The 27,642-nt window shown below is 43.6% G+C and overlaps 1 protein-coding gene across 4 annotated transcripts in view; it reads left to right on the top strand.

Moving 5' to 3' along the window:
* Positions 1 to 27,642, top strand: part of tln1 (talin 1) — a 124,328-nt gene that overhangs the window by 27,421 nt on the left and 69,265 nt on the right. For 3 of the 4 annotated variants that reach the window (XM_062972672.1, XM_062972674.1, XM_062972671.1), the window contains exons 2-15: positions 14,686 to 14,849; positions 15,730 to 15,827; positions 16,149 to 16,278; positions 16,538 to 16,690; positions 17,442 to 17,584; positions 19,221 to 19,348; positions 19,459 to 19,519; positions 20,605 to 20,709; positions 20,835 to 20,990; positions 21,234 to 21,335; positions 21,971 to 22,047; positions 23,948 to 24,128; positions 25,635 to 25,748; positions 25,835 to 26,152. In XM_062972672.1, the coding sequence (XP_062828742.1) occupies positions 14,720 to 14,849; positions 15,730 to 15,827; positions 16,149 to 16,278; positions 16,538 to 16,690; positions 17,442 to 17,584; positions 19,221 to 19,348; positions 19,459 to 19,519; positions 20,605 to 20,709; positions 20,835 to 20,990; positions 21,234 to 21,335; positions 21,971 to 22,047; positions 23,948 to 24,128; positions 25,635 to 25,748; positions 25,835 to 26,152 (1,896 nt within the window). In that variant the 5' untranslated portion in view covers positions 14,686 to 14,719. Of the gene's footprint in view, positions 1 to 8,157; positions 8,180 to 14,685; positions 14,850 to 15,729; positions 15,828 to 16,148; positions 16,279 to 16,537; positions 16,691 to 17,441; positions 17,585 to 19,220; positions 19,349 to 19,458; positions 19,520 to 20,604; positions 20,710 to 20,834; positions 20,991 to 21,233; positions 21,336 to 21,970; positions 22,048 to 23,947; positions 24,129 to 25,634; positions 25,749 to 25,834; positions 26,153 to 27,642 lie in introns of those variants that run through there. The other variant, XM_062972673.1, reaches the window with a different exon arrangement.

Below are 27,642 nucleotides of genomic sequence, written 5' to 3'. Positions count from 1 at the left end.
ACACTGGGTGCTGTGTCAAAAGATCTCAGCCAGCATTTGGAAACAATAGACAAAATCACAATCTGCCAACTGCAAAAGGCCACCTGACTGGGATCTGCGTGCATCATCCAAAAATACATCACACAGTCCTAGACACTTGGGAAGTGTTCAGCTTGTGATTTTATGAAACGAAATCCATCATATCTTTCTTGTTTGCTGTGTCATAATAAAATAATAATAATAATAATAATAATAATGTGTCCTAGACACTTGGGAAGTGTTTGACTTGTGAATTTTTTGATACGAAATCCAGCATATCTGTCTTATTTGCTGTGTCATAATAAAATAATAATAATAATAATAATAATAATAATAATAATAATAATAATAATAATGTGTCCTAGACACTTGGGAAGTGTTTGACTTGTGATTTTTTTGATACGAAATCCAGCATATCTATCTTGTTTGCTGTGTCATAAAATAATAATAATAATAATAATAATAATAATAATAATAATAATAATAATAATGTGTCCTAGACACTTGGGAAGTGTTTGACTTGTGATTTTTTTGATACGAAATCCAGCATAACTATCTTGTTTGCTGTGCCATACAATAATAATAATATTTATATACCTGGGTAGGGATGCACACACACGTATTGATGAACCAAGTACAACGCCTCTATCTTTTCTTTGGTTAAAAATGTAACTTCAATCCAAAATTTTTAAAATAACACACACTAAAATAGAAAACAGAAGAATCAAATGCAAAAGTGGCCCAATTGCATTCCCTCCCATAACTTCCCACACACTGAAGTAGAAAGCATGAATCAAATGCAAAAGTGGCCCCATAGCATTCCCTCCCATAACTTCCCTCTCTCCCTTTTGAGGCCTGCGTGTGTATGCATACATGCGTGCATGCATGTGTATGCCCCAGATCTGCAGTTGCAGTGGTGCCTCCTTGTCCCCCTCCCCAGGCTTTTCGGGGGGCCTTGCCGCATTCCTGTGCAGGGCTTCTGGATGCAGGGCCAGCCAGGAAGGAACGCAGAGGCTCTCTCTCTCTCTCTCTCTCTCTCTCTGCTTGCCTTCCTTCATTCCTTTGCCTTGCATGTGCAGGGTCAGAGGAATGCGGCTCAGGACCGTCTCCAGGCGCGGGACGGAGGCCTCCTCCTCCTCCTCCTCTTTCTCCAGCCTCTTGGGCCCCGGCCATGGACGGCCTCCTTCTCTTCCCCTTTTCGCTGTTTTTTCATTCTGAAAATAAAGAAACCATAGAAAGGACTAAAAATAATACAGAAAGGCAGCCTTTTATTATGCAGACAGGCAGTCTCTGAGTTGCAGACATCCGACTTGCAAGCAACTCCTAGTTAAGAACAGAGCTGAGTCAACAGGAAGCGAGAGGAATCTTATTATTATATTATTAGTATATTATATCTTACTAGCTGTGCCTTCCACGCGTTGCTGTGGCATTTTCTGGTGGTGTAGGTGAGAAATTGTTGAGGTAGTGGTGGTATTGAATGTCTGTTGTATGGTAGTCTTTATGTTTAGTATGCACACTGAAGTGGATTATATGGCAGTGCGGAGTCAAGATAATCCAGTTCAAAGCAGATAATATAAGATTTTAAATGGGTTATATAGCTGTGTGGAAGGGCCTTAAGTCTACACTGCCATATAATCCAGTTAAAATCTGATAATCTGTGGAAGATGCCTAACTGTGCCTGTCCCCTGGGCTGAGTAGGTTGCTAGGAGACCAAGTGGGCGGAGCTTAGCCTTCTAACTGGAAGCAATTGGATAAAAACTATTATTCCTCTCCCTGTAATTAGGACTTTATTTTTCTTTTCTTTTTGTTGTATCAACCTAGAGCCGTGGATGATGGGTTGTGTTGTCAAATTTCGAGATTGGGGGGCCTGTAGTTTTGTTTTTTTGTCCGCTGCCCTGATGCCATCACTCTTTTATATATATAGATTATTATAAGGGCATGCTTATTCAGTTTGCAGATGAGCCCAAATGAGGAGGGAGAGCTAATACCCCAGAGGACAGGATCAGAATTCAGAATGACCTCAACAGGTTAGAGAGCTGATTGGCCAAAACCCACAAAATGGATCTCAACAAGGGGAAATGGAAGATGCAATACTTAGGCAGAAAAAAAGGAAATGCAAAGATACAGGATGGGGGACACCTTGCTCCACAACATATGAAAAAGATATTGGAGTCTTGGTGGAGAACAAGTTGAACATGAGCCAAGAGTGTGATGCAGCAGCTAAAAAGGCCAATGGGATTTTGGACTGCATCTAAAGGAGTCGAGTGTCCAGATCAAGGGAAGTCATGCTTTGGTTAGATCTCTTGACCTGGAATCACACTGTGTCCAGTTCTGGGCCCCACAGTTCAAAATGGATATTGACAAGCTGGAAGATGTCCAGAGGAAGAGGGAGACTAAAATGATCAAAGGTCTGGGGACCATGAATAATCCCCCGGAGGAGCATCTTAAAGAGCTGGGCATGTTTAGCCTGCAGAAGAGAAGGCTGAGAGGAGCCACATAGAAATATGGGAAAGGGTGTCAGGAGGAAGAGGGAGCAGGCTTGTTTTCTGCTGCCCAGAAACGATGACTCGGTGCCATTGGTTCAAATGACAGGAAAGGAGATTCCACCTGAACATGAGGAAGAACTTCGTGACCGTATGGGTTGTTCAGCAGTGGAACTCTCTACCTCGGAGTCCGATGGAAGCTCTTTTCTTGGAAACTTTCAAACAGAGACTGGGTGGCCATCTGTCGTGGGGGCTTTGATTGTGCTATTCTTGCATGGCCGGGGGTTGGACTAGATAGCCCATGTGGTCTCTTCCACATGGGCAGCAGCTGCTTCATCATCCACTTCGACTGCAACTTCCTCATTCCAACGACGGCTGGATGATTTTTATGGTGTCGTAAATTAGCCTCCCCACATATAAGTGGTACCTAAATTTCCCACTTGATAGATGCAACTATCTTTCGGGTTGCTTAGGTCAGCAACGATAATTGTCGGGTGCTCACCCCGACATGGGCTGGCCTCGAACTCATGACCTCTTGGTCAGAGTGATTTATTGCAGCTGGCTGCTAACCAGCCTGTGCCACAGCCCAGCCCCTTAATTTAGCACCAAAATATCATAATGTATTGAAAACATTGACTACTAAAAGGCAGAATGTGTTGGATAATCCAGAACGTTGACTAAGCGAATGATGGATAAGCGAGACTCTACTGTTTATATAATCTTTGGATTGTATAGAGAAGGATCAACACACTTCTTTCAACAAGATATCATTCTGCATTTCAGAGTAGCTAACAATTGGGACGATAATCCAGATGACAGTGGAGGAAACAGGAAGCCTAACCAAGCAAACAAATGCATCAAAGACCAATGTCAGAATGGACATTGGCAGGGTCCTGGCACTTGTCCTTTGGAGACACAGAGTTCTGCAGAAGGCTCCGTCCTTCCTTCCTTCCTTTTTCCTAAGAAGGCCAAGGCGTGGGTCCTTCTTTCATCAGCAAGGAAGTAACCTTAGATTCTCTCTCTCTCTTTCTGTCTTTCTTATGTACTGCTGACATCCTGTCCTCTTGGTATCTCAGGCATGCATGAGGGCCTTGGGCTTGTTGTTTTTCCTTGACCAACAGGCAATGTCCGAGCACAGTGGATGGTTCCAGCTCCCTCGTTCTGTGACTCCGTATGGGTCCATGGCACACTGTCGGGGTCCTTAAAGGCGCTTGTGAGCATTTATTATTATTATTATTACTAGCTGTGCCCGGCCACGCGTTGCTGTGGCGAAGTATGGTGGTATGGGAAATAAAGTATTGAGGAATTGTATATTGTATATTGATAATGTTATATTATCTGCTTAGAACTGGATTATATGAGGCCCTTCTTCACAGCTGTATAAAATGCACACTGAAGTGGATTATATGGTAGTGTGGAGTCAAGATAATCCAGTGCAAAGCAGATAATATAAGATTATAACTGGGTTATATAGCTGTGTGGAAGGGCCTTGAGTCTACACTGCCATATAATCCAGTGCAAATTAGATAATATGTGGAAGAAGCCTAAGTGAGGCCTAAGTCTGCCTGTCCCCTGGGCTGAGTTGGTTGCTAGGAGACCAAGTGGGTCTATTGCTGCCCTCTAAACTGGCAGCAATTGGATAAAAACAATTATTGATCTCCCTCTAATTAGGACTTTATTTTTCTTTTCTTTTTGTTGTATCAACCTAGAGGCGTGGATGATGGGTTGTGTTGTCAAATTTCAAGGTTGGGGGGTCTGTAGTTTTCTTGTTTTGTGTGTCGCCGTGATGCCATCACTCCTTTATATATATAGATTCACACAACGATATAGTATGACACAGCAAACAAGATAGATATGGTAGATTTCGTATCACAAAATCACAAGTCGAACACTTCCCAAGCGTTTAGGACTGTGTGATGTATTTTCGGATTATGCACAAAGATCCCAGTAGGGTGGCCTTTTGTAGTTGGCAGCTCGTGATTTTGGCAATGTCTATTGTTTCCAAATGCCAGCTGAGATCTTTTGGCACGGCACTCAGTGTGCCCATCACCACTAGGACCACCTGCACTGGTTTCTGCCAGAGTCTTTGCAGTTCAATCTTGAGGTCCTGATAGCGGCTGAGTTTTTCCTGTTGTTTTTCATCAATCCGACTGTTACCTGGGATGGCGACATCCATGATCCAAACCTTTTTCTTTTCCACATGTGATGCCTGGCGTGTTGTGTTCCAGAACTTTGTCAGTCTGGATTCGGAAGTCCCACAGTATCTTTGCGTGCTCATTTTCCAATACTTTTGCAGGTTTGTGATCCCACCAGTTCTTTGCTGCTGGCAGGTGGTCCTTGAGGCATAAGTTCCAATGGATCATTTGGGCCACATAGTTGTGCCTCTGTTTGTAGTCTGTCTGTGCAATTTTCTTACAGCAGCTGAGGATATGATCCATGGTTTCGTCAGCTTCCTTGCACAGTCTGCATTTTGGGTCATCAGCTGATTTTTCGATCTTGGCCTTAACTGCATTTGTTCTGATGTCTTGCTCCTGGGCTGCAAGGATCAGGCCTTCTGTCTCCTTCTTCAGGGTCCCATTTGTGAGCCAGAGCCAGGTCTTCTCCTTCTCAGCTTTTCCTTCAATTTTGTCAAGGAACTTTCCATGCAATGTTTTGTTGTGCCAGCTGTCAGCTCTAATCCACTCTAGTCTGTTGTTGTTGTTGTTGTTGTTGTTGTTGTTATTATTATTATTATTATTTCTTACCGTCCTCTCCTCGTGGCTCGATGTGGGTCACAGCACAGTCAAAACACACAAACATTGCAAAAATACTGTAAATTATTATTTTTTTATTTTTATTTCACTTTTCTCCCAAGCGGGGCTCAAAGCGGCATACAACATAACAAAGACAGATTACATAACATAATATCCAATCATAAACCCCTAACGTATGTGAAAATTAACAGTTTGTCACATTGCAAAAATAGTACTTCCCCGGCCCCCATAAGACAAATGACATTAAAAGCATAATTTAGTTTTAAAAAACTCCCATATGAAAATTCAGTTCCTATTAAGTCATAATGCACCTATTAAAATGTAGTTCTATAAAAGGTGCTTTCTTTCTCTGGACTCTCCCACCGTGGGATTGTTGATGACAGAATCAGTTGATCTGCGGGCAAAATACGGGAGCCTTTGCCTCTGATTTTGGAGAAAAGCCAAGGAAGTATTGGCCCAATGTCCCTATCTGTCTGGAAGGTTAAGGAGATGCTGGCAGAAGAGAGGCCTTGCAGAGCTCTCCTCACGGTCAGGAAGTTCTTCCTAATGTTCAGGTGGAATCTCCTCTCCTGCCATTTGAACCCATGGCTCCATTGAGTCCTAGTCTCGAAAACAGCTGAAAACAAGCCTGCTCCCTCTTCCTTATGACACCTTTTCACATCTTGATCCATGGTCCTCAACATGTCTCCTCTCAAACTTCTCTTCTGCAGGCTCTTTAAGATGCTCCTCCTTATTCGTGGTCTCCAGGCATTGGATAATATTAGTTGCCCTCTTCCTCTGGATACCTTCCAGCTTAGACTCAATCTCTTTTAAACTGTGGTGTAATCCAGGTGAGGTCTAACCAAAGCAGAATAGAGAAGCACCCTGATTTCCCTCAATCTAGACACTATATTCCTTCTGATACAGCTGGAATTCCCATTGGCTTTTTGATCTGCGGCAGTGATCTGTTGTCCAGTGAATGAAAATACTGTATATACTCGAGTATAAGCCTAGTTTTTCAGCCCTTTTTTTAAGACTGAAAAAGCCCCCCTCGGCTTATACTCGGGTGAGGGTCCTGGTTGGCTTATATTTGGGTTAGCTTATACTTGAGAATATATGGTACATTTATTATTTTTCTCTATTATTATTGGTATTATTACATTTATTATTTTTCTCTATTATTGTTGCTACTATTACATTTATTTTACTCTATTTTATTATTATTAATACATTTATTATTTCACTCTGATCTTATTACCGTGTTTCCCCAAAAATAAGACAGTGTCTTATATTAATTTTTGCGCTCAAAGATGCGCTAGGTCTTATTTTCAGGGGATGTTTTATTTTTCCATGAAGAAGAATTCACATTTATTGAACAAAAAAATGAACATTTATTATATACTGTACAGTAGTTGTCATCACAAACCAGCATAACCAGACAAACTGTGAATCCTATCAAGAATTTCTTATTACTACCATTATTTCCATGTATATGGTACATACATTTATTGATCCTGCATGGTCTGGTGTTCTGTTCGATGGGCATGCTTCCAAACATAAACTTCACTAGGTCTTACTTTTGGGGAGGCCTTATATTTAGCAATTCAGCAAAACCTCTACTAGGTCTTATTTTCTGGGGATGTCTTATTTTAGGGGAAACAGGGTATTATTATTATTATTGCATTTATTATTTTACTCTATTTATTATTTCAGTAGAGTCTCAACATTAATGGGCTGGCAGAACGTTGGATAAGCAAATACGTTGGATAATAAGGAGGGATTAAGGAAAAACCTATTAAACATCCAATTAGCGTATGATTTTACAAATTAAGCACCAAAACATCATGTTATACAACAAGTTTGACAGAAAAAGTAGTTCAATACACAGTAATGCTATGTAGCAATTACTGTATCTACAAATTTAGCACCAAAATATCACGATGTATTGAAAACATTGACTACAAAAATGCGTTGGATAATCCAGAACGTTGGATAAGTGAGACTCTACTGTACTTGTATTATTTTCCTGTATTATTATTATTACATGTGTATTTTACTCTATTATTATTAAAAGGATACATAAGCATATTTACATTGAAGAAGATGAGAATAATGATTTAAACAGAGTTGGACAGTCTTATCTTGAATTTGAGCTTTATGTAAATATTCAAAAACATTTAACCTACTGATGCCTCAGTTAGTGTAATTTTGTTGGTATCTACTTTTATTTTTGAAATTTACCATCCTTGGCTTATACTGGAGTCAATGTTTTCCCAGTTTTTTTATGGTCTCGGCTTATATTCGGGTGGGCTTATACTCGAGTATATACGGTATATCGTGCATATCAGATATTTACATTATGATTCATAGCAGTAGCAAAATGACAGTAATGAAGTAGCAACAAAATAATATTATGTTTGGGGTTTCACCAGAACACGAGGAACTGTATTCCGGGGTCGCGGCATTAGGAAGGTTGAGAACCATGGCCTTTGGTGGCCAGCCTTGGATGGCCCGTCTGCAGAGGTCCTGCTGGTGCTGTTGCAACAGGGACCCATTCAGCCTCCCTTCTGTCGGGAGTGGGTGCTTTGGCACCAAAGAAGGGGAGGTGGGGTAGGGGGGCAAGGAGAAAGGGAAAGGGAAAGGAGGCTGGCGGCTGCTGGGTGGTGGAAGGAAGCCTCTATGGCTAGCGCTGGGGTCAGAGGCAGGAAGTGGGCTCCAGCTGCTGGGAAGGAGATAGAAGGAGGGAGAGAAAGAGAAAGAGAAGAAGAGGGTGCCTGCAGTCCTGCTGCTCTCTCTACTGCTTTGGAAAGGCACCCAAGAGAGGCCTGAGGGTTTGGGAGGGGGCTTCCTTGGAACAGAAGCCCCCTGCCCCTCTGCCTTTGCTGAGAGAGCCATCTTCTGTGCGTCTCCATAGGTGTTTGTGGCTCCACAGAGCAGGCTGTCCAGGTAGGAGGTCATAGTGCGCAGATGGGATGTCAGAGGTGGGGCTGGGATATGGGCAGGTGGGGCCGTGTGCCCGTCCAGGTGAGGTGGCTTCAAACAGTGGGAGAGGCCTGTAGGGGGGTCTCATGATCCCAGTGGTGTTGCTTGGGGGGATTTAATAGGGGATCCCCCGTTGCCTTTGGAATTGATGATATTATTATTATTATTATTATTATTATTATTATATTACTATTGTATGACACAGCAAACAAGATAGATATGCTGGATTTCGTATCACAAAATCACAAGTCAAACACTTCCCAAGTGTCTAGGACTTTGTGATGTATATTATTATTATTTATTATTATTATTATTATTATTATTATTATTATTATTATTATTATGACACAGCAAACAAGATAGACATGTTGGATTTCGTATCACAAAATCACAAGTCAAACACTTCCCAAGTGTCTAGGACTGTGTGATGTATTTTCGGATAATGCGCGCAGATCCCAGTAGGGTGGCCTTTTGCAGTTGGCAGATCGTAATTTTGTCAATGTCTATTGTTTCCAAATGCCGGCTGAGACCTTTTGGCACGGCACCCAATGTGCCCATCACCACCGGGACCACCTGCACTGGTTTCTGCCAGAGTCTTTGAAGTTCAATCTTGAGGTCCTGATAGCGGCTGAGTTTTTCCTGTTGTTTTTCATCAATGCGACTGTCACCTGGGATGGCGACATCAATGATCCAAACCTTTTTCTTTTCCACTACTGTGATGTCTGGTGTTTTGTGTTCCAGAACTTTGTTGTGTTCAGAATCTCTGGATTCGGAAGTCCCACAGTATCTTTGCGTGCTCATTTCCCAATACTTTTGCAGGTTTGTGATCCCACCAGTTCTTTGCTGCTGGGAGGTGGTACTTGAGGCATAAGTTCCAATGAATCATTTGGGCCACATAGTTGTGCCTCTGTTTGTAGTCTGTCTGTGCGATTTTCTTACAGCAGCTGAGGATATGATCCATGCATTTTGGGTCATCAGCTGATTTTTCAATCTTGACCTTAACTGCATTTCTTCGGATGGCTTGCTCCTGGGCTGCAAGGATCAGGCCTTCTGTCTCCTTCCTTCTTCAGGGTCCCATTCATGAGCCAGAGCCAGGTCTTCTCCTTGTCAGCTTTTCCTTCAATTTTGTCAAGGAACTTTCCATGCAATGTTTTGTTGTGCCAGCTGTCAGCTCTAGTTTGTAGTGCGTTTTTCTTGTACTGGTTTTTTGTCTGCTGTGCTTTGAGGAGTTTCTGATTTTTGACTTCAATCAAAGCAGGTTCTTCACTTTATTATTGTTGTTATTATTATTAGTAGTAGTAGAAACATAACAAGATGAGTCCATAGCAGACACTCTGCTGGCTGTTGTATTGGATCATACGCCAGACACTTCCCAAGTGTCCAGGACTGTGTGATGTATCAGCAAATAATATGTGCAGATCTCAGTCAAGTGGCCTTCTGCAGCTGGCAGGTGGGGATTTTGTCAATGCCAATTGTGTTTAAGTGCAGACCAAGGCCTTTAGGCACTGCACCCAATGTGCCCATCACCACCTTGACTGGCTTGTGCCAGAGTCTTTGCAATTCGATCTTTAAGTCCTTTTGTTGTTGTTGTTGTTGTTGTTGTTGTTGTTATATTGAATTCTGTGGTTTCACATTGATGTGGCATAAGGGGTTTTGCAATCATGATTAGAATGCGGAAGTGTTGGTGCTTTGTTTTGTAATGGTACATATATAATGTGTATTGGGGGTGGCATCTAATTTTTTTGTTCAGTGTACAATGATAATCAAATAGGCATGGGCCAACTTCGGTCTTTCTTCCAGGTGTTTTGGACTTCAACTCTCACAATTCCTAACACGGTTAAGAATAGCAAGAGTTGGGGTCCAAAACACCTGGAGGAGGGACGAAGTTGGCCCATGCTTGCAATAAAAGTGATTCTATTCTTCTATTCTATTCTGTCCTTGGTTCGCTGGCAGCGCATGAAGGCCCTCCTTCTGTAGACGATACAGTGGGACCACAGGGTGTGATGTGGGGTGTGGTGGGCAGGGGAGGGGGCTTCACAGCAAAATGGGGGTCCTTGGGCTGTGAAACACAATGGTTTTCCTTCTCCTCCCCATCGTCCCCAGCGGTCTGGGGCTGGGCTTATCGGCTGGGCCTCCGTGCCTGCTCCCTTCCTCTTGCGGGCAGCAGGACACTCAGCCAGGATGACTCGGTTCCTCTTGGTGAACCTTCCTTAGAAGTATAGTGGCCTTCGAATCGTAGAGTCGGAAAAGACCCCCAGCCCCCTTCCGCCATAAAACACAATGAAAGCCCTCCCAACAGATGTCCATCCAGATTCTGCTTAGAAACCTCCAGAGAAGGAAACTCCAACAGTATCCCAGGCAGAAGTATGTTCCTCCGCTGAATGGCTCTAATTGTCTGGAAGTTCTTGCTAAGGTTTAGGTGGAATCCCTTTTAATACAATTTAGAACCATAGCGTTGGAATAAACCCCCAGAGGCCATCTAGCCCACACTTCTACCAGGCAGGAAGGCACCATTCAGTCCATCCCAACAGATGTCCATCCAGCCTCTGTTTAGAAACCTCCAGAGCAGGGGTCCTCAAACTTTTAAAGCAGAGGGCCGGTCCACAATCCTTCAGACTGTGGAAGGGCCGAATTATCATTTGTAAAAAAAAAACAAAAAACAAAAAAAAAACGAATAAATTCCTATGCACACTGCACATGTCTTATTTGTAGTGCAAAACAACAACAATGAAAGAACAATACAATATTTAAAAAGGAGAACAATTGTAACCAACATAAACCTATCAGGATTTCAATGGGAAGTGTGGGCCTGCTTCTGGCCAATGAGATAGTCAAGTTAATTAGGATTGTTATTGTTGTGTGCCTTCAAGTCATTTCAGACTTTGGGCAAGCCTAAGTCTAATTATTTATTTTTTCATTTACTACATTTATTTATTACATTTATATCCCGCCCTTCTCGCCCCGAAGGGGACTCAGAGCAGCTGTATGTACATACAATATATTTTATTATTACCATAGCACAATATTAGCATTATATATTACTATATTGAACTATACCACTATACTATAATATTATATGTAATATATATCATATAATTAATATTATTATATGGTATTATTAGTATTATATTGTATAACATTATAATATTATTATCAATATTATATGTATATACAATGTATTATATTATTTAAAATGATATTAAAATATTATATTATAAAACTGAGGGCGGGGGCCAGGTAAATGACCTTGGAGGGCCGCATCCGGCCCCCGGGCCTTAGTTTGGGGACCCCTGCTCCAGAGGAAGAGACTTCACTGGACTCCCAGGCAGAAGCTCTTCTTACCACCAGGAAGTTCTTCCTAATGTTTAGGTGGGATCTCTTTTCTTGCTATTTGAAATCATGGCTCCATGGTCTCTGGAGCAGCAGAAACCAAGCTTGCTTCCTCCTCAGTGGGACATCCTTTCAAATATGTAAACACGACCTTCTGGTTCCCTTCTCAACCTTTTTTCCACCAAGCTGAACATCTGCAGCTCCCTTACCTATTCCTCAAAGGGATCCATGAATTCCAGACTTTTGGGGCATTTTGGTGGCCCTTCTCTTGCCCCCTTCCATCTTGTGCATCTGGTCCATATCTATATCTTAAACTGTGTTGCCCAGAACTAGACTGGGGTTTGTTGTTCCAAGTGAGGCCTGACCACCGCATGACTTAATAATGGCACAACTTCAGTTGCAAGTGACCAACTGCATTGAGCCAATGGTTCTGTTGAGTATGTTTCTTAATGAAAGACCTTCGTCATAAATGTATAAAACTTATTAGCAGTAGCGTGACCCAGCACCAGTAGCCAAAAATGATAAAAAGAATAAAAACACACAGACCAATGTTATCTCTCCCCTTGGAGGCTTTTCTTTGAAGCAAAATAATATGATTGCACTATTACCAAAAATAAGATTTCCATAACACAAATTAAGTTGTGTTAATTAAGCTTTTGCTGAGCCATTGCATCCATTTAACCCTTTCAGTGCTTGACTCACATTTTTGTAATTAAAAATACGTAGTTAACTTTTAATATTTCTGACAGGTTTTTCCAATACTCCTCTTCCTGCCTTCCTTTGGCATTGAATGGCATTATTTATTTATTCATTCATTTATAATATTTATATACCACCCTTCTCACCTCGAAGGGGACTCAGGGAAGATTATAGTGCGCATATACATGGCAAACATTCAATGCCATTATTAGACATACGACATATACAGACAGTAGAGGCAATTTTAACATTTTCCAGCTTCATGAGGGTATGCTCGATTCCAGCCACAGAGGGCGCTGCTGCTTCATCGTCCACTTGTGACACTGAGTCCTTGATGGAGTACTTCCTCATTCCTTTCCACACTCAGCTAGAAGTTGTTTTTGTTAAAAAAAAAATAAATTTAAAATAAATAGGGAAGGAAAATAAGGGACAAGTTTTAGGAATGGGATTAGATAGTAAGGGATGGGTAATAAAGGGGTGGGCCAGAGGGGGAGGAGAGGGATAAGTGGTAAAGGCGATAGGGTATTGGGATAAAAGTCTTTTTGGTCTTCTGTTTTCTACTCTTAGGGGTTATATCTTTGTTTGTTGTTTGATTTTCCTTGTTTCTTGGTCTCCTTCGTATTTTCTAGTCTCGAGTACTCCTTTTGTTTGTTAAATCCTTTGCTTTCTTTTTCTAGTCTTCATATGTCTTCTAGTCTGTCCTTCTTATTGGTTTGCCTCTGTTTACTTTCATTAAATACATTAATCTATCCATATAATAGATTTCGTTCAGTTTATCTAACCAGAGATCAATTGTTGGAATTTCTTCCAATTTCCAATATCTAGCAAAGGTTATCCTTGCGGTAGTAGCTATATATATAAAAATGATGTCTTAATTCTGATTAAAATTTGTTATACTCTGTTAATCCAAGACGATAAAATTCTGGCTTCATTAGGAACGTTTTCCCCCAATATTTTTTGTGTTTCTTCGTGTATTTTCTTCCTTTTTTTTTGTTTCCAGGCAGGTCCACCAACCATGGTAATAAGTCCCTTCTTGTTTCTGGAAGTGTTTATGGTGTCGTAAATTACTGTATATACTCAAGTATAAGCCTAGTTTTTCAGCCCTTTTTTAAGGACTAAAAAAGCCCCCCTCAGCTTATACTTGGGTGAGGATCCTGGCTGGTTTATATTTGGGTCAGCTTATACTCGAGAATATGTGGTACATTTATTATTTTTCTCTATTACTATTGGTATTATTACATTTATTATTTTACTCTATTATTATTACATTTATTATTGTACTCTGTTATTGTTGCTACTATTACATTTATTTTACTCTATTATTATTACTCTATTATTATTATTATTTATTATTTCAATCTGATCTTACAATAGAGTCTCACTTATCCAACATAAATGGGCCGGCAGAATGTTGGATAAGTGAATATGTTGGATAATAAGGAGGCATTAAGGAAAAACCTATTAAACATCAAATTAGGTTATGATTTTACAAATGAAGCACCAAAACATCATGTTAGACAACAAATTTGGCAGAAAAAGTAGTTCAATACGCAGTAATGCTATGTAGTAATTACTGTATTTATGAATTTAGCACCAAAATATCATGATATATTGAAAACATTGACTACAAAAATGCGTTGGATAATCCAGAACATTGGATAAGCGAGTGTTGGATAAGTGAGACTTTACTGTATTAATATTATTACGTTTATTATTCTACTCTATTTATTATTACATGTATTATTTTCCTGTATTTTTTATTATTATTACATGTATTATTTTACTCTATTATTATTAAAAGGATACATAAGCACATTTACATTGAAGAAGACGAGAATAATGATGTAATCAGAGTTAGACAGTCTTATCTTAAATTAGAGCTTGATGTAAATATTCAAAAACATTTAACCTGCTGATGCCTCAATTAATGTAATTTTTTGGTATCTATGTTCATTTCTGAAATTTCCCACTCTCGGCTTGTACTTGAGTCAATGATTTCCCAGTTTTTTTTGTGGTAAAATTAGATGCCTCGGCTTATATTCAAGTATATACGGTAGTTAAATTAGCCTCCCCTCATAAAGTGGTACCTAAATTTTCTACTCGACGGATGCAACTGTCTTTTGAGCTGCTTAGGTCAACAGCAAACAAGGCTATTAAACAGTTGAGGCTTAATCCGACGCTGGCTTTGAACCAATCAGTCAGTAATGATTTATTGCTGCTGGCTACTAACCAGCTGCTCCACAGCCCGGCCCATCCATCTTTGATGCCCCTTTTTGCTGCTGCTTTCCCCTTGCCCGATCTCTCTGTCGTGGCGTCATGCTAAGGAAGAGGAAGGTCATTTCGGTGACCTTCCTTGGACCCCTTTTAGCGTGTCCATTTTCTCTCTTGGATTGTGATGTTTTTACTCCCTTTCCTTTCTTCTTTTTTCCCCCCAATCGCAGGTGAAGCAGGAGAGGGGACTCGCCAGCCGCCATCATGGTCGCCCTGTCGCTCAAGATCAGCATCGGCAACGTGGTGAAGACCATGCAGTTCGAGCCCTCCACCATGGTCTACGACGCCTGCCGCATCATCCGGGAGCGGGTGCCCGAGGCACAGATGGGGCAACGTGAGTGCAAATGGCACGGGGATTCAACAACAACAATAACAACAACGGTTCCTGGAACAACAAGACTGGCACAGGCTCAAGGGGTGGGGTGGGAGCTTCTAGGCCTTCCCTCCAGACCCAGAGCCCGAATTTAGATTTGAGTAAATACAGTAAATATCCACGGTTTGTGAAGACACAAATAAACGCACATACAAACACAAATGCAAAACTAACCCAAAGGTTGATTTATAAATCCTCCTACTGTCTTATTGGTCTACTACCTTTAAATGGTATTATAGAGTCACACTTCTTTTAGTAACTCTCTTCTGATTCATAATGTCTCACCCTGGGTGGACATCATTGGTGGGCAGTCCCGCGGTTTGACTCTGGGTCTCCCTCCCCTGAAGACATCTCCATATTACTTCCACATTACTAAAAAAAGCAGCTCTCAACCATTTTGAGTCTCCTTGTGCAGAGAAAAAGCAGGGTATGAATAAATATAATAATAATAGAGACAGCTCTGTACCCCTGTTTTGGAATTTCTTCTTCACTGGCAGCGCTTTGGCCACAGCCAGCAGCTATTCTTCGGCTCAGGGGAGAGCTACTAAGACAAGGTTTCAGCCATTAAGGAAAGGTTTCGGATTTTGCAGCCAGGAGACATTGCCAGGTGCATGTGTCCCAAGAGACGCCCTCTCCTTCATCCATCAGAAGACCCCTGGTCTGCTCACATGCAGGAAGATCCATCTGCAGTGCATCTGCTTGGTGTTCAGGGGAAGAGTGGCCCTTTGCAGGGAGCAGTCCTCAAGCTCATGGGGTAGTTAACACACCACAGCAAGACATAGGCCCATAAAGCCCGGTATTTCCGACTGGACTTTTGTGATGCTCTACTTCTGTTTTCCAGCCAATGATTTTGGCCTCTTTCTGTCTGACGAAGACCCAAAGAAAGGCATCTGGCTGGAGGCTGGAAAGGCTCTGGACTACTACATGCTCCGCAATGGGGTGAGTAGAAGCAGAACGTTGTGCCAGCAGCCTCAAGGGTCCCAGGAGGGCAGTGCTGAGTCTGGATTGAACCAAGAGATCTGGTCCCTTTGCAGCAGCCGGATGGGCATGTGTGCTCAAGTGATAGTGTTCAAACATGTGCTGCTTCTGGGGCTGACTATGATAAATGGCCATTCTGGGTGCTGGCCCCTTCCTTAAACATGGCCCATAATTCCCATTTGCTCCTCATATCCAGGCAGTGTAACCACCTCTCAAATTGTGGTCACTCTGAGACCAGCATGTTCTGCCTATCCCGTCCCTAAATCTCCACCCATTTCTCAGGACACCATGGAATACAAGAAGAAGCAGCGCCCACTGAAGATCCGCATGCTGGACGGGACGGTCAAGACAGTCATGGTGGACGACTCCAAGACGGTCACCGATATACTCATGACCATTTGCGCCAGGATTGGTAAGAGGCGCCAAAGCCCTTAATTAAACAATCCTGTGTATGGAACAGCCATGGGAAAACTTTGGTCCTCCCTCCAGGTGTTTGGCTAGTGGAAGTTGCATTCTAAAACACCTGGAGGGACCACCAAAGTTGGCCCATGTCTGGTGTAGAACAAGGGTCTGCTGAACGTCTGGGTTGGGTGACCATTGTGGCAGGTGGAGTGTCCACTGCTGCCCCTTCCCCTCTTCTCATGGCGAACATCATTCCCCTTCACCCACAGGCATCACCAACTATGATGAGTACTCTCTGGTGCGGGAACTGGCAGAGGAGAAGAAGGAGGAGCAGACGGGGACCCTCAAGAAGGACAAGACCCTCCTCCGCGATGAGAAGAAGATGGAGAAGCTCAAGCAGAAGCTGCACACGGATGATGAGCGTGAGTTGAAGGCAGAGAGTGGGGTGGTGGTTGAAGGGCAGGCGGGCTGCCTGGCTGCATCTCTACTGCCAACACTCAGTAGTTCTATTTGGAACAGCTTTTGTGTCCTGATATCCCCCCCCCCCCTCCCCAATGAAAACTAGAGTAGGAGAATCAGGTTCTGAGACCTGAGTATCCCTCAGTACTCTTTTGACATTCCGATGTCAAGGGCCTGGCACAGAATCTCGGTCAGGCAGAAGGCAGTCCGTAGTCAAACACAGTCCAACAAGGGCAAAGCATATGAAGAGTCCAGAGGTCTTTCCAAGGGTCAAAGCCAAGCAATCTCACCCAGTTGTAGTTCAAAAACGTAGTGCTGTCACCAAATCCAAAGTTCCATTCAAACGTTCTCCAACAGAGATTCGTGCTGTAGCAGTTCCACAACGTTGCTCCCAGTAAACAACCATCTCCAGCCTCCAGCTCTTTATGCCACTTTCCCAAGTGCTCTCACCTGTTGTCCCTCCTCTGATCCAACCGATTAGATCTCCTTGGTTGGATGGCATCAATTCTTCATTGCACCCTTAATAGCTGGAAGGCTCAACTCCTGGTCTGCTTCCCTGAGGCTCCTGGTCCTGCTCTGCAGGGGGAGATTCCTCAGTGTCAGGCCTCTGCTTGCCCCTGACTCAGATGCTGGGCAAAGAGGCCCTACATCCTCATCAATAAACCTGACACCCAACCCCCACCCCTCACTGCCTTCTTCCTCCTCTTTGTCCAGTCAACTGGCTGGATCATGGCCGCACGCTGAGGGAGCAGGGCATCGACGACAGCGAGACGCTCCTCCTCCGGCGCAAGTTCTTCTACTCCGACCAGAACGTGGACTCGCGGGACCCGGTGCAGCTCAACCTTCTCTACGTCCAGGTGGGCTTCCTCCCCTTTGACCCCCCCCCCCATGTGTGTTCTTCAGGCCAGGTTGTGGCCTCTCTTGGTGTTAGAGATAACAACCTTCTCAAGCCTCCTCTATTTGATGTTTTTGTCTGTTTTATGATGTGTCGGTTTATTTCCTGAAGTGTATGTCAGTTGGTTTGAAGTTTCCTTAGCTCTATATACTTAAAGCAGTGGGAGGGGCTGCAGACCATGTGACTAGTTCAGTGACTGTTTAGAATTTTCAGTTTTAAAAGGATGACAGTTAGAAATGACAGTTTGAGGCTTGAGTCTATTAGAGTGCAGAAGCCAGTGTTAAGAGTTAGAAGACAGTTGAGGCTTGAGTCTGTTTGAGCACAGAAACCAGTTTTAGGAGTTAGAAGACAGTTGAGGCTTGAGTCTGTTTGAGTACAGATGCCAGTGTGGGAAGTTAGAAAACTGTTGAGGCTTGTGTTTCTTTGGAAGTAGACTGTTATAAAATAGAGCTGTACAAAGCAATATAGTTTTGAAGAAACTGTTAAAGACAATAAGTTAAAGATACAAACTGAAACATTTTTAAAGTTTAACCTGACAAGAAATGTGCCTGTACCTTTAAATATATTAAGCTATGAGTAAACAAACTTGCTATTTTAAAGAAGTCTACAGTAGAGTCTCACTTATCCAACATAAACAGGCCGGCAGAACGTTGGATAAGCAAATATGTTGGATAATAAGAAGGGTTTAAGGAAAAGCCTATTAAACATCAAATTAGGTTATGATTTTAAAAATTAAGCACCAAAACATCATGTTATACAACAAATTTGACAGAAAAGGTAGTTCAATATGCAGTAATTCTATGTAGTAATTACTGTATTTACGAATTTAGTACCAAAATATCACAATGTATTGAAAACATTGACTACAAAAATGCGTTGGATAATCCAGAACGTTGGATAAGCGAGTGATGGATAAGTGAGACTCTACTGTACTTGAATCTTTGTCTGCTGAAATCATCGAATGGAAACAAAATATCTACGTGCCCAGTGATCATCCATTACCCAATAAACTCAAGGGACACTCCTGAAACTCTGCTACCCAATAGGTTGTGATCCTAACAGGTCATAATCCATTATCCCAATACATTGAAACCTGGGTGCCAGAGATAGTGGTGGGTCATGTCAGGGGTTCAAATCAGCATGAAATGCCCTGTTATATAGTGGAAATGATTCTTCACTCCTGTTAGGGAGCCAAATAACACATTGCAGAGAAGTGATCCCTCTCTTCAGACACATGCAGACACAACGCTGTTTGTTCCAACAGGAACAAGTTGTTCCAACTTTCTTAAGTTGCAGTAATAATCATAGAAATACGAACACAGTATTTGCAGTATGTACAAACTCTCTCTCGCCTATCTTTATCCACCAGCCTCTAACCCTCACTGGGTTACTACAAACATATAGACAACAGTCTCACCCCTCAGTTACAGTGACATTGCAGTGGTCAATCCTGAGACATTGATTCTGTTAGTACTTAAACAAGTGCTGTGTAATTGATACATTCTGACAGGTCAGGGGCTTGTCCCTGGTTGTAATGATGGGAGAGAGAGTCTCTGGCTAATGGCCCCCTCTCTGCTTTGCCCCTTCCCAAAATCCAGGCCCGTGACGACATCCTGAATGGCTCCCACCCGGTCTCCTTCGACAAGGCCTGTGAGTTTGCCGGCTACCAGTGCCAGGTCCAGTTTGGGTCCCACAACGAACAGAAGCACAAGCCGGGATTCCTTGAGTGAGTGTCATGGCCCTTCCCTGGTTTCACTTCCGTGGGATGGGCTATTTGGCTGCTTCACGTGGTTCCAATCCGGCGTCTCCATCTGCCCTCTTCTCTCCTTTTTCCAGCCTGAGAGATTTCCTGCCCAAGGAGTACATCAAGCAGAAGGGGGAGCGCAAGATTTTCATGGTGAGTGAGTGGGAGGCCGGAGGTGCCTGGTGCCAGTCCCTTCTCTTGCAGCGTCTCTTGAGATGCCTGGCCCTGGCCCTGCACATGTCTTCACCCTACACATGCCCTGTAGTTTGTTTTTAAAAGGGCCTTTTTTGTATTATTTCCAACATGTGCAAGTTATAATACAACTACTGGTAAATAAAGCTGCCAATTAACAGTAGTAATTTTTCCACCGGTGGCGAAGTGCGTTAAAGCACTGAGCTGGAGACCGAAAGGTCCCAGGTTCAAACCCCGGGAGTGGCGTGAGTGCCCGCTGTTAGCTCCAGCTTCTGCCAACCTAGCAGTTCGAAAACATACCAATGTGAGTAGATCAATAGGTACCACTCTGGCGGGAAGGTAACGGCGCTCCATGCAGTCATGCCCGCCACATGACCTTGGAGATGTCTATGGACAACGCCAGCTCTTCAGCTTAGAAATTGAGATGAGCACCAACCCCTAGAGTCAGACACGACTGGACTTAACGTCAGGGGAAACCTTTACCTTTACCTATGTGTATCTTATTTGGAAGTAATCTTCCCCATGTAAGCCGCCCTGAGTCCCTTTGGGGAGATGGAGGCAGGGTACAAAAATATTATTATTATTATTATTATTATTATTATTATTATTATTCCCAACCCTACACCAGGATAGAGTCTTACTATATGTGTGTGTGTGTGTGAATATGTGTATATGTATGTATGTGTATACATATATATAGAGAGAGTGTGTGTACATATATGTGTGTGTGTGTGTGTGTGTGTGTGTGTGTGTGTGTGTGTGTGTAATTGACAGAACGGCTCCTCTGTCTACGATTTTGGATCATGTGATTTTAATGTTTATATTTGGTGTTTTATTTCTTGTCTTAATGTCTAAATGTTGTTTATTTCCCATGTTTAATGGTCTTCTTGATTTTCATGCATAATTATACGTTTGCTGTTTTAGATATATGATTTGGTTTTACATGTATGTCAGGCATTCCCTGAGCATTGCCAGGCCAGGGGGTGAAGCGGGGGGCCTCTTTGGGGCTCATGGGCTTTCTGCGTTGTTCTCTCTTCTCCTCTCAGGCCCACAAGAACTGTGGCAACATGAGCGAGATCGAGGCCAAGGTGCGCTACGTGAAGCTGGCCCGCTCCCTCAAGACCTATGGCGTCTCCTTCTTCTTGGTCAAGGTGAGTCCTGGGGAGACTTGTGTGCATGTGTTGGAGGGGGAGCTTCTCTCATGGGATCTATGGACAGGTAGGACCACAGGTAAGGCTCAGGACCCATGACCTTGTCCTGCTCTTCCTTCCTGCAGGAGAAGATGAAAGGCAAGAACAAGCTGGTCCCGCGCCTTCTGGGCATCACCAAGGAGTGCGTGATGCGGGTGGACGAGAAGACCAAGGAGGTCATTCAGGAGTGGAGCCTCACCAACATCAAGCGCTGGGCCGCCTCCCCCAAGAGCTTCACCCTGGTCAGTCGCTCCCTTTGGCCGGACAGCCATTCCTCTTCCTGGCTCCAGTGCTGCCCCTCCTCCTCCTTTCCTCTTGTCCTGGTCCAGTCTTTTCTGACCCTTAGCGTAGGGTGACCTCAGCCCTCCTTCCCTTGGGGGCTCAAGAGGGAGAAGGGCCCGCGGGGGGGGGGGGGGGGACGACGACAGGATGGCACAATCTTGCCTTTTCCCATTTTGCCAATTGTTCTTGCTTTGCTGTGGCAGGATTTTGGGGACTACCAGGACGGCTACTACTCTGTGCAGACCACCGAAGGGGAGCAAATTGCCCAGCTGATTGCCGGCTACATTGACATCATCCTGAAGAAGGTACAGGGCAAATGGATTGGGGTTTCTGAGCAGCCTGCTTAAAGAAGGGAGGGGGGGGGGGGGAAATTAGGGTAGCAGTGTTGTGGCTCAGTCTGATGATGAAGGAAGATTTGGGGTTTCACAGTCTGAAAATGTTGTACAGTCTGAGCATCAGGAGACTCAGGTAGGGAGCCAAGATGAGCTCGCAGGCCAAGAAGAGAGAGCAGAGGCTTCAGATCAGCATGACCCTTCACCGCTTTCAGAGCGGGAGGAGGGCAGTCAGGAGAGCAACAACAGGCAGGTGTTTCACTTTCAGATAGTGACTATGAGGGAGTGCAATTAGACGGAAATGCGAGGGTGCTTCTGAGAACCAGACTTCTCAGGCGTTCTCCAAGGATTGCGGCCAAAAGGCTGGGAACCCAAGGCCAAAGAAATGCGTTCATGTCTTGCAAAGATGGGTAAATAGAAGAGATGTGAGGGCAGCATTCCAGATCAAGCAACTTTGCTTTTAGAGCAAGATCTCCCGCTTTGTTCCTGTTTCAAGCCTCAAGTCCTAGTTCCAGTTTTGCCTGTGTATTTTGGGAAAGTAATCTTGCTTTCATGTTCCTGTTTGTATCATGTACTTTTGATTCCCTGTCTTCCTCTCTGACATACAGAAAAAGAGCAAAGACCATTTTGGCCTAGAAGGCGACGAGGAGTCCACTATGCTTGAAGACTCAGTTTCCCCCAAAAAGTAAGACCTCATGGGTGCCACGAAAGGGGGGGGGTGCACAAGGGAGGGGGCTGGGTCTGTTGGAAATAGCAACGTCCCAGGACTCTCGCTATTTATTTGTTAATGTGTATATTTGCTAATCTGTATTCTATGTGTATGTTGATTTGCCAGTTTGACTGTACCTCTTTGTTGTGAGAGGAGCTATAGACATGTGATTGTACTGAGCATGTTCAGAGTCAAGACTCCATTTTGTTATTAAGCTTGCTTTACACCTCGGTGGAGGTGGAAGCATGTTGCTATTTAGAGTCTTCAATTGATACATGTATGTACATACAACTACACCTAGTGATTAAGAATCATACCCTGTGTACTTAGTACAGAGAAGCTACATCCTATCTGTAACTAAATTTCAATAAGAAATGTGCCTGTATAGTGAATTAATACAAGAGGTTTGTGAGTAAACAAGATACGTCATTTTTCATAGAAGACTTTTCTTTTTATCTATGAGTGCATATTTTAAAATAAGTTTTTAAAGGGAGTTTATATATTTTGGGCAATTATAGCTTTAAAGAACCAACCATTCTCTGCTAGCCAAATACATATTTTTGCAGTGCAAAGACATGGTTATGCTCAATTCACTGATATTAGGTTTAATTTGAAGTCAGGTTAGGTTGATGTATTCATCTGTGGGGTCTTGTTGGGATTTTATGCCAATATTCATCTATTTTTGAAGGAATTGAATGTATGCCATTGTTTGTTGGAATCTGCCCTGAGTCCCTTTGGGGAGACAGAGAGGGTGGAATAGAAATAAAGTTTTATAATATATTATAATATATTATACAGTAGAATCTCACTTATCCAACACTCGCTTATCCAACATTCTGGATTATCCAACACATTTTTGTAGTCAATGTTTTCAATACATTGTGATATTTTGGTGCTAAATTTGTAAATACAGTAATTACTACATAGCATTACTGCATATTGAACTACTTTTTCTGACAAATATGTTGTATAACATGATGTTTTGGTGCTTAATTTGTAAAATCATAATCTAATTTGATTTTAATAGGCTTTTCCTTAATCCCTCCTTATTATCCAACATATTCGCTTGCCCAACGTTCTGCCGGCCCGTTTATGTTGGATAAGTGAGACTCTACTGTATTATATATGATTCTTCAGTTTAACAGCTGAGTTGCATGTGTGCCATTACATGAATGCTTGTGAATATCTCTTGTTCAAAGAGTTGACTTCTAACAAGGTCATGCTTTTCTTGACTAGTGGTTTTCCAAAGGTGGTCTCCACATATTCATGGAGATTCACATTTGCCAAATGGATATGTACCCAGAGACTAGATATAGTTATTTTCCAATTTTTGAGAACACAAAAATGCTGGACCATTCTAACAACTATCATGTCAGACTACACAGAGAAGCCATTGAAATCCACAAGCATGTGGACAACTTCAACAGAAAGGAAGAAACCATGAAAATGAACAAAATCTGGCTACCAGTATTAAAAAACTCAAGAATCAGAACAGTAAATAAAAAGCAATACTCTGAAAACAGAGGATTTCCAGACATGAATCAACCTAGGGCAGTTAACGACTCTAAACAAAGGATGCCCCAGAGGCAGGAAGAAGACAGCAGATAAGCTTTTCAATGCTAATTAAAGTGATTAACTACACACATTCACACTGACCTCTCTCACCCTAGACTTTCCACAGATATATATTTACCTCTTTGCTTAGTTTTCTCCATACCTCACAACCTCTGAGGATGCCTGCCATAGATGTGGGCGAAACGTCAGGAGAGAATGCTTCTGGAACATGGCCACACAGCCCGAAAGACACACAACAACCCTATTTTCCAATAGGTTATGCAATTTCTGCCTCACCCGCCTCCTTCCCTCTTCTCCTCAGGTCGACCGTCCTGCAGCAGCAGTTCAACCAGACGCACAAGGCGGAGCATGGCTCAGTGGCCCTTCGCGCCCTCATCCGCCCGGGAGCCGGGGGCCCTGAGAACTTCCAGATGGGCTCCATGCCGCAGGCTCAGCAACAGGTCACCAGTGGCCAGATGCACCGTGGGCACATGCCCCCTCTGGTAAGGAGCCCAGGCCGCCAGGTCTCTTTGGAAGGAAGACCTGTGGGCACCATAAAGTGGCCTGGGAAGGTTATCTTGAGGCCAGCAGTCTGTCCTCCCTCTCCTCTCGGGGTGCCTCCAGTACAGAAGCACAGAGCCCCTTCTCCTCCCAATGCATCTATTGCCAAGGGTTTGCAGTCTCTGCTGCATGTGCAGGGTAAGGGTTGTGGCGCAGGCTGGAGAGCAAGCCAGCTGCAACCAGCTGCAATGAATCACTGACCAGGAGGTCATGAGTTCGAAGCCTGCTCGGAGCCTATGTTTGTCTTGTCTTTGTTCTATGTTAAAAGGCATTGAATGTTTGCCTATATGTGTAATGTGATCCTCCCTGAGTCCCCTTCGGGGTGAGAAAGAAGGGCGGAATATAAATGCTATAAATAAATAAATAAATAAATAAATAAATAAATAAATAAGGCCATGCTTCCTATCCGCCCCCCCCGCCCCCCCCGGTGCCTACTCAACCACAGGCATATTCCCTTCCCCTGCTGCTGCCAATCCCCCTCCTGTCCATCCCCTTTCACTGCTCCCCACTCTGCCCAGTCCAGCATTTGCCTCCTCCTTATTTATTTATTTATTTATTTTATTTACAGTATTTATATTCCGCCCTTCTTTCTCACCCCGAAGGGAACTCAGGGCGGATCACACTATACACACATAGGGCAAACATTCAATGCCCATATACACATAGAACAGAGACAGACAGATGCAGAGGAAATTTAACCACCTCCTGAGGGGATGTTCGATTCTGGCCACAGGAGGGAGCAGCTGCTTCATCATCCACTCTGACCGCACTTCCTCATTCCAACGTCGTAAATTAGTTAAACTTGCCTCCCCACTTTATAAGTGGTACCTTATCTCCTACTTGATAGATGCAACTATCTTTCGGGTTGCTAGGTCAGCAACGAGCAGGGGCTGTTTTTTATTTTTAATTGACGGGTGCTCACCCCGCCACGGGCTGGCCTCGAACTCATGACCTCTTGGTCAGAGTGATTTAATGCAGCAGGCTGCTCACCAGCCTGCGCCACAGCCCGGCCCTTGTAGGGATATTTGGTATCTATAGCAGTATCTATATGAGCTTGCAGAGGAAAACAAGAGCAAAATTTGCAGGGTGCTTTCATTGTCGCAGATCGTGCATGTCAGATATAAGAGTAGATAGAGAAAGTAAAAGTTGCCTAACTTGGTGGAAGAGTCCTTAAGATTGACTCTTATGCCTGTGTATGAGAGGCCTCTTGAGGCACAGAGCAACCTCGTGAAACTTCATAAACAAAGGCTAGTAATAAAGCACTAAAGGCTTTTGGGAAGAAGGAGGGGAAGTGATCTGCACAGTCCAGGCAGGAAACTAAACACCTTGAGTTACGAGTGGTGAATAATAAGAGCAGGCCTGTCCCGCAGGGTTCCCTCTGTCCCCTGTGCTCTCTGTACACAAGTGCAAATGCTTCTTCCCTTCCTTCCATCCTTCTTGCCCCGCAGACGTCAGCACAGCAGGCCCTGACGGGGACCATCAACTCCAGCATGCAGGCCGTACACGCTGCCCAGTCCAACCTGGACGACTTCGAGACACTTCCTCCTCTGGGTCAGGACGCGGTGAGTGCCGCAAGGAGCGTGGGGTGCGCCATGGGGCCCCAAAAAGCCTTTTCCCTTCCTGAACAAGGTTCTCTTCCTCCTCCAAGGCCTCCAAGGCGTGGCGCAAGAACAAGATGGACGAGTCCAAGCACGAGATCCACTCCCAGGTGGACGCCATCACGGCCGGCACGGCCTCCGTGGTCAACCTGACGGCCGGGGACCCCGCCGAGACCGACTACACGGCCGTGGGCTGCGCCGTCACCACCATCTCCTCCAACCTGACGGAGATGTCCAAGGGGGTCAAGCTCCTGGCCGCCCTGATGGAGGACGAGGGCGGCAACGGGCGGCAGCTCCTGCAGGCCGCCAAGAACCTGGCCGGAGCCGTCTCGGACCTCCTCAAAACAGCACAGCCCTCCAGCGCTGAGGTGAGAGGCAGCCGCAGGGGTAGAGTGGCCCAAGGGAGGCCCTTGGGGGCTTTCCTCAGTGGCTTTCCTGAGCAGCTTCTGTTCAACAGTGCATTCCTGGAGAAATTCTTTGTGTTTCTCTTATTCCTGCCTTGCCGAAACTAAATCGGTGTTAAGCTCTGTTTCTGGAATGTTTTGCATCGTGAAAACAAAGCTGCTTTGTTTTGGGAGGTGAAGAGGGCAGAGGCAAGGAGTAGCACAGCCTCCTGATGTCTCTCCTGGGTGGGAGGTTGCTTAGGAATTATGAGCTGGGGTCCCTTTTAGCGCACCAGTCTCATTTTTCCCTCGCAAGCTGAAGACCCTTTGGCAGTGTACAGCTCCACCCCATTCACAATATTATCTTATGCACAAAAATGGGAAAAAATATGGAACTATGACCTAAAGAAATCAGGATTCTGAAAGTTCTAGAACTGGCTGAAACAGACATGCGGTCTTGTTTGGTAAAAGGGACGTAAACCAATTACGTTTTTAAAAGAAATGGGAGCCATTTGTCTCATTTATTAAAAAAACAATGAGAAATTGCTTTCAGAGTTTAAAGATGTAGTCAAATATTAAGCTGGCAAGATAGAATGAAGATGAGAAGCTGGCAGAATTTTTGCACTGTATGTCTTTAAGGTGGGAGGTGGGAAGTCCATTTTAATTTTTAGACTTTTGTTACTATATTGTTTTAGAGCAGACTTCGCGCCCCCCCCCCCCTTTCCAGGTATTTTGTAGTTCTACTCCCATCATTCCTAACAGTCTCAGTTTCCTTTCTTTCCTTTTCCTTCCACTTAAGCAGCTGAGGGGGAAAAGGGATATATTGGAAAATACCTTGTATTTTCCTATTGCTGAAAAAAAAAATAAGCAATGATACTTAACTGTTTTGAGTCTCTTGGTGGAGAGAATAATAGTAATAATAATAGTAATAATAAAAATAAAAATAATAACAGCAATAACAACAACATTTTTCAGCAATATAAATATTGTACAAATTGTAAATATTGCTACTTACAATATATATTGCTGGAAAAAATAGATTAAAAAGAGGTTGAGACTTGGAGCCCTCACATACCTGTATTGACCCGAGTCTAATGCGCCATCGAATCTAATGCGCACCTCAATTTTCAGAACCCTGAAACCAAAGTATTTGCTGCCAAGTGTAATGAGCAGAACAGCTGCCTATTACAGAGGCTTCCTGCTTAGAATTCCTTCTTTTGAAGCCAAAGGGTTAGAACACCAAAGCTTCTAGAAATGGAAAAGAATCCTTGGGGTGCATCCATGCTGCAGAATGAATCCACTTTAACTGCCCTGGCTCAATCAAATGAATTCATATAGTTTTGCAAGGTCTTGGACTATCTCTGTCGAAAAATGATGGTGACTCACCAAACTACAAATCCCAGGATTTCACAGCATGGAGCTGTGGCCGTCAAATGAGAGATGAAGTCCCTCAAATAGTAGCTCCGGGTGCAGCT

Source organism: Anolis carolinensis, chromosome 2 (genome assembly GCF_035594765.1).
Source record: "Anolis carolinensis isolate JA03-04 chromosome 2, rAnoCar3.1.pri, whole genome shotgun sequence".
Classification (NCBI taxonomy): Eukaryota; Metazoa; Chordata; class Lepidosauria; order Squamata; family Dactyloidae; genus Anolis; species Anolis carolinensis.
The sequence above is the reverse complement of the archived record's forward strand: the minus strand, read 5'-3'. Positions and strand labels throughout refer to the sequence as shown.